The 7500-nt window shown below is 41.8% G+C and overlaps 1 protein-coding gene across 1 annotated transcript in view; it reads right to left on the bottom strand.

The window, feature by feature from the left end:
- LOC135092410 (tyrosine-protein kinase Fer-like) overlaps nucleotides 1-7500 on the bottom strand; it is a 33220-nt gene that overhangs the window by 21454 nt on the left and 4266 nt on the right. The window contains 1 exon segment of the mRNA XM_063990893.1: nucleotides 4575-4797. Coding sequence (XP_063846963.1) covers nucleotides 4575-4797 — 223 coding nt within the window.

The raw sequence follows: 7500 nt of genomic DNA, 5'->3' as shown, positions 1-7500 counted from the left end.
CTTCCTCATGTTTTCTCTTATTTCTTCTCTCTCCTAGTCATTATTTTTTCCCTCTGGTCACTTTCCTCCCTTAGATGTTTCCCTTCCTCACGTTGCTTCTCGTTTTTTTCCCTCTTGGTTACAATATTTCCCCTGTGGTTATTTCTCCTCCACTAATATATTTTCCACTGTCCCATTTTTTCCCCTCCTCATTCCTTGATTTTTTTTCCCACCGTGACATTTTTCACTTACTGGCATTTTCCTCGTGATATTTTCCCCGCTCGTATTTTTTCCCCTTGGCATTTATCGTCTGACATTTTCACGCATACATACATTCATACATACGGACAGATAGACAGACAGACAGACAGACAGACAGACATTCGTACACATGAGGAAATATATATAAGTATGTAAAGGAGGAGGAGGAGGAGGAAGAGGAATTGGAGGAGAAAGAGAAGGAGGAGGAGAAAGAATAGGAGGAGGAAGAGGAGGAGGAGGAGAAAGAGGTGGGAAAGGAGGAGAACGAGGAGGAGGAGAAAGAGGAGGAGGAGTAGGAGGAGAAGGAGGAGGAGGAGGAAAGTGGGAAAAAAGGAGGAAGAGGACGAGGAGGAAGAGGAGAAAGAAGAGGTGAAGGAAAAAAGAAGAGGAACAGGAGGAGAAGAAAGAGAAGGAGGAGGAGGAGGAAGAGGAGGAGGAGGAGGAAGAGAAAGAGTTGGAGGAGGAGGAGGAGAAAGAGGAGGTGGAGGAGGAGGAGGAGGAGGAGGAGGAGGAGGAGGAGGAGGAGGAGGAGGAGGAGGAAGAAAAGAAGTAGGAGGAGAAGAACTTGTGTAGGATGCCTTTGATAAATTAATAACTCTCTCTCTCTCTCTCTCTCTCTCTCTCTCTCTCTCTCTCCTCTCCTCTCTCTCTCTCTCTCTCTCCTCTCTCTCTCTCAGCAGAAATCACCAAATACCCATACATTTCTCCATTTTTCACCCATTCCTGATCCCACACATCTTATAAACATCCCAACAACAACAACAACAACAACAACAACAACAACAACAACAACAACAACAAAAACATCAACAAAAGGAAAACGAAAGAAAAGAAAGAAAACAAAAAAAGAAAAGGGAAGAATAAACACTTCAGAGACTCCTATTCCCATTTCATTCATTACCTCCCATTTCTTGTGTAATTTGGAGCTGTCACTTACAAATAAATAAATAAATAAATAAATAAATAAATAGATAAATAAATATAAAAGAAAAGAAAAATCCTCTTCTTTGTAAACTTAATTAACGTCAAAATAAATAAATAAATAAAAAATATCCTATCGTATTCTTCCCCATTCCTCTCTGTCCCCCAAATTTTCCCCTTTCCTTCCCGTCCTCTACAGTTTTTTCCCCATTCCTCCCAGTCCTCCACAAATTTTTTCCCCTTTCCTACCCCCTCCTTCCGCATTCTTCCCCATTTCTTCCCCATTTCCTCCCCTCCCCCTAATTTTCTCTCCAATTTCTCCCCCTGCCCACCCAATTTTTTTTTTCCTCTCCCTCCCCAATTCCTTCCCATTCCTCTGTCACCCCCCACAATTTTCCCCATTTCTCCCCCCTCCCCAATTTTTTTTTCCATTTCTCCTCCTCCCCGAATTCTTCCCCATTCCTTTCCCTCTCTCAGTTTTTCCCCATTCCTCCCCACTCCTCCAGTTCTCTATTCCTCCCCCTCCCACAGTTCTTCCCCATTCCTTCCCCTTCCCTCTATTCTTCCTTGTTCCTCTCCTTCCCCCAGTTTTTCCTCACTCGTCCCCCTCCACCCCAGTTCTTCCCCATTCTTTCCCTGCTCCCACAATTTTTCCCCATTCCTCCCTCTCCCTTGACATTCTTCCCCATCCCTCCCCATCCCTCTCCTCTGTTCCACTACCTTGTGCAGTTTAGAGTCAGTCACCAAACACCACAAAAAAATAAAAAAATAAATAAATAAAATAAATAAATAAATAAATAAATAATAATAGTAATAGTAATAATAATAATAATAATAATAATAATAATAATAATAATAATAATAATGATAATAATAAATAAAAATAGAAAATAAATAAAAATTCGTATTCCACCCCATTCCTTGTCATGAAGTTCCCATACACAAGACCCCATTATCTCGTGCAGTTCATTCCTCCCATTCCTCCCATTACCTCGTGCATTCCTCCCCATTCTTCTCCATTACTTTGTGCAGGTCATTCCCCCATTACATTGTGCAGTTCCATCCTCCCCATTCCTTCCCATTACTTCGTGAAGTTAATTCCTCCCATTCCTCCCATTACCTTGTGCAGTTCATTCCTCCCAATTTCTCCCATTACCTTGTGCGGTTTGGAGTCATCAAACACACACACACACACACACACACACACACACACACACACACACACACACACACACACACACACGCGCGCGCGCGCCAAAAAAAGAAAAGGAAAAAAAGGGAAAAAATGCTATTCCACCCCCCATGTATCCCCACAATTCCCCACTCCTCCCCGCTTCTCGTGTGATCAACGAGGTTAAGCTTAAGGTTAAGTTTCCAAGGAGGAGGCAGTAGACGCCTGCCGAAACGATAATTACTCCCAGTGAGGTCTAAAGTACTGGATGAGGGGGTGCTGTGAACTTATCATTAAACCCAGCTGTGACCTCACTGAACGTTTCCCTTTTGTATCTCACAACACAAGGGGGCAGTCACAGCCTGCCCTCTAAAGACAACTCTCTTCCTCCACACAAAAACTACAAGCACCTAATTACACACACACCCTTCACTCAAAATTCAAAATCATCATGGCGACTCCTACACCAGCCTCTGAGTCCCCAACCGGGGAGGGGACCACAAATGTCCCCAGGTCGGACTGCCCTTCTGACAATCGGAAGGCTTATGGACCTGATGAGGTCCCTCCTATTGTTCTCCGAAACTGTGCCTCCGTGCTTGCACCTTGCCTAGTCAAACTCTTTCAACTCTGTCTGTCAACATCTACCTTTCCTTCTTACTGGAAGTTTGTCTACATTCAGCCTGTTCCTAAAAAGGGTGACCGTTCTAATCCCTCAAACTACCGTCCTATTGCTTTAATTTCCTGCCTATCTAAAGTTTTTTAATCTAGCCTCAACAGGAAGATTCTTAAACATCTATCACTTCACAGCCTTCTATCTGATCGCCAGTATGGGTTCCGTCAAGGCCGCTCTACTGGTGATCTTCTGGCTTTCCTTACTGAGTCTTGGTCATCCTCTTTTAGAGATTTTGGTGAAACTTTTGCTGTTGCCTGGGGCATATCAAAAGCTTTTGATAGAGTCTGGCACAAAGCTTTGATTTCCAAACTACCCTCCTACGGCTTCTGTCCTTCTCTCTCTAACCTCATCTCAAGTTTCCTTTCTGACCGTTCTATTGCTGCTGTGGTAGACAGTCACTGTTCTTCTCCTAAATCTATTAACAGTGGTGTTCCTCAGGGTTCTGTGCTGTCACCCACTCTCTTATTATTCATCAGTGACCTTCTAAACCAAAGTTCTTGTCCTATCCACTCCTACGCTGATGATACCACCCTGCACTTTTCCCACGTCTTTTCATAGACGTCCAACCCTTCAGGAAGTAAACATTTCACGCAGGGAAGCCACAAAACGCTTGACTTCTGATCTTTCTAAAATTTCTGACTGAGGCAGAGCAAACTTGGTATTGTTCAATGCCTCAAAAACTCAATTCCTCCATCTATCAACTCGACACAACCTTCCAGACAACTATCCCCTCTTCTTCAATGACAATCAACTGTCCCCCTCTTCTACACTGAACATCCTCGGTCTGTCCTTTACTTATAATTTAAACTGGAAACTTCACATCTCATCTCTAGCTAAAACAGCTTTTATGAAATTAGGCATTCTCTGACGTCTCTGCCAGTTTTTCTCATCCCTTCCCCCCTAGTTGCTAACTCTATACAAGGGCCTTATCCGTCCATGTATGGAGTATGCTTCACATGTCTAGGGGGCTTCCACTCATACCGCTCTTCTAGACAGGGTGGGAATCAAAAGGTTTTCGTCTTATTAACTCCTCTCCTCTAACTGACTGTCTTCAACCTCTCTCTCATCGCCGCAGTGTTCCATCTCTAGCTGTCTCCTACCGTTATTTTCATGATAACTGCTCTTCTGATCTTGCTAACTGCATACCTCCCCTTCTCTCGCGGCCTCGCTGCACGAGACATTCTTCTTTCTCTCACCCTTATTCTGTCCATCTCTCTAATGCAAGAGTTAACCAGTATTCTCAGTCATTCGTCCCTTTCTCTGATAAACTCTGGAACTCCCTGCCTGCTTCTGTATTTCCACCTTCCTATGACTTGAATTGCTTCAAGAGGGAGGTTTCAAGACACTTATCCTTCAATTTTTAACTACTGCTTTGGACCCTTTTCTGGGACTGGCATCTCAGTGGGCTTTTTTCTTTTTTTTTTTTAATGGATTTTTGTTGCCCTTGGCCAGTGTCCCGTATACATGAAAAAAAAAAGAAAAAAACGCTGGGTCGGGTCAGTACTTGGATGGGTGAGCGCCCGGGAGCACCGGATGAAAGAACCAAAACAAACCACAACCAAACACTACCTTGTGGAGCTTTGAGTCATCCAGCAGGGGGTCGGGGGAGTCCATCTTGTCAGCGGTGCGTGCCAGCTGAGTGAGCGCCGCGGAGTACTCCCTGTCACACTTCGCCCGCGCCACCAGAATCCGCCTCATGGTGTCCAACAGGCGCAGCTCAGCGTCCTGCCGCCCCAGCACTGCCGCGTGGCCCATCTCCCCCTGAAGGGCTGCGCTGAACCCCATCGCGGACCTGGAAAGGGGAGGGGAATTAGCAAGAGTAGTGGAGTTAGGTTAGGTTAGGGGATGGTTAGGGAGTAGGTTAGGTCAGATTAGGTTAGGGGATCGTTAGAAAGAGTAGCTTAGGGTTAATGCAAATAGAATAGAATAGGATGGTACAGGTTAGGTTAGCATGAGTAGGCTGGCATTGGTGTTAGTAAGATGGAGTTAGATAAGGTTAGGTTAGGGTGGGGGGAGTTAGCAAGAGTAAGTAGGGGTTAGTGTTAGTATGGTGGGGTTAGGTTAGTAGGCTGTGGTTAGTGCTAATAGATGGGGTTGGTTAGGTTAAGGGGGACAATTAGCAAGAATAGGCTGGGATTTTCTGTATTTCAAACTCTTTAACTCTCTTAAAACGACTATTTTCAAAGGCCAAAGAGATAATTAGCAGGGTTCTCACGAGTGTTTCTCCTCTTAGTAGTGTAGAAATGTTAATCTGTCACTAGAACCATCAAAACTCATTTAAGCACCCGTGTGACATTGAAAAAGGCCCGCATTTGGAAACTCTGTTCTCTCACGACTATTTTCAAAGGCCACAGATAATTAGCCAGGTTCTCAAGAGTGTTCCCCTTTTCATAATGTAGAAATCTTGCTAATCTGTCACTAGAACCATAAAAACACCCTTGAAAAACACATGTAACTTATTAAAGGCCCGTATTCTTCAACTCTCTCTCACCACGACTATTTTCAAAGGCCACAAAGATGGATAGCCAGGTTCCCATAAGTGTTTCTCCTATTCATAATGTAGAAATCTTACTAATCTGTCTCTAGGATCACAAAAAAAAAAAAACATCATTAAAAGCCCGTGTCACTTCAGCTACATAGAGACTCTGGAAAGTAGTGGAGATGCGCCGCGGAGGTGTCTTAGAATACGGTGCTTATGGAGGAAATGCGAGAAAATTGGTAGGATTAGGGAGTAATGGGGAGGATAAGCCCTGAGGGAAAGGCAGCAGGAGTGTGTGTGTGTGTGTGTGTGTGTGTGTGTGACAGATTAGCAGCGTAACGAAAACAGGTATTAGAGGGCGACAGAAAACGTGGAGTAGGAGGTTGACTGGTGGATTACAGGACGGACTATAGAAATTTTGAAAGTGTGAAAGAGGAATTATAGTAAATAGTTAAATAAATAAAAATTAGGAAGTAAGGAAAGACGAGAGATAAAAATATATTGAAACAGGAAAAAGAAGTAAAAAAAAAATAATAACAAACAGACTATATACTTTGAAAGACTGAAAAAGAAAGGAAAAAGTAAGGAAAAGGAAAGTGAAGAATTGAAACACCATCAGGAAAATAAAGTTAAAAATAGAAGATAGTAAAACAAGAACATTAAGACACAGAGAAAGGAAAGAAATTAAGGAAGGGGAAGGAAAGAATAATGAAAAACAGGACCAAGAAAATAAAGTATAAAAAAATTGAAGGAAATAAAAAGACTAGATTTTTTTTCCCAAGACAGAGAAGGAAATGAAAAAAATGAAAATGAAGGAAAAAAATAAAGCAGAATTAAGAAAAAGGAAGAAAATAAGACAAAAAGTAAACAGTGCAGAGAGAGAGAGAGAGAGAGAGAGAGAGAGAGAGAGAGAGAGAGAGAGAGAGAGAGAGAGAGAGAGAGTCACACCTTTACCTGTAATCAACGTGACCTATATTCACCTTTGATTTAAATTGACCCTTACTTACAAGACCCGACAAGCCAGCGACATTAAGCAGGAGAGTTGTTGTTGTTGTTGTTGTTGTTGTTGTTGTTGTTGTTGTTTTGGTAATAGTAATGGTGGTGGTGATGGTGGTTGTGTTGTTGTTTTGGTAATCACCGAATGCACGAGAGAGAGAGAGAGAGAGAGAGAGAGAGAGAGAGAGAGAGAGAGAGAGAGAGAGAGAGAGAGAGAGAGAGAGAGAGAGAGAGAGAGAGAGAGAGAGAGAAAGTGAAAACAAGAATAAGGGATCAAGTTTTGCAATGACTACCGTTGTTCACACACACAAAAAAAAAGAACTGTTCGATTTTCCTTGTTTTCTACGTCTCAAAAAAAGAAAAAAAGAAAAGAAAAGAAAAGAAAGAAAAGGAAGAGATATACACGTAATATATTCAAACTAACCATAACCACTCAACCATCCATACATACATACAAACATACATACATACATACATACATACATACATACATACACCCATACATCCATACATACATCCATACATACATACATACATACATCCAACCACCGACGCACCCACGCATCTCTCCATCCATCCATCCATACAGGCATACATACATACATACAGACATACAGACACACACACACACTTACATTTATATCATCTTTTATTATTTATTAACTATAAGTAATGTAGTGTATAAACAGATTTCCATAAAAAAATAAATAAATAAATGAATAAATAAAAGCAAGACGCGGCATCTTGTCTTGATTGCCTTTATTATTATTATTATTATTATTATTATTATTATTATTATTATTATTATTATTATTATTATTATTATTATTATTATTGTTATTATTATTATTATTATTATTATTATTGTGAGAGGAGTGGAGGGAATTGCTGAGAGAGAGAGAGAGAGAGAGAGAGAGAGAGAGAGAGAGAGAGAGAGAGAGAGAGAGAGAGAGAGAGAGAGAGAGAGAGAGAGAGAGAGAGAGAGAGAGAGAGAGAGAGAGAGAGAGATCAGAGGAACAA

The sequence above is a fragment of the Scylla paramamosain genome, chromosome 40 (genome assembly GCF_035594125.1).
Source record: "Scylla paramamosain isolate STU-SP2022 chromosome 40, ASM3559412v1, whole genome shotgun sequence".
Classification (NCBI taxonomy): domain Eukaryota; kingdom Metazoa; phylum Arthropoda; class Malacostraca; order Decapoda; family Portunidae; genus Scylla; species Scylla paramamosain.
Note: the sequence above shows the minus strand (reverse complement) of the source record. Positions and strands in the feature narration are given on the sequence as shown.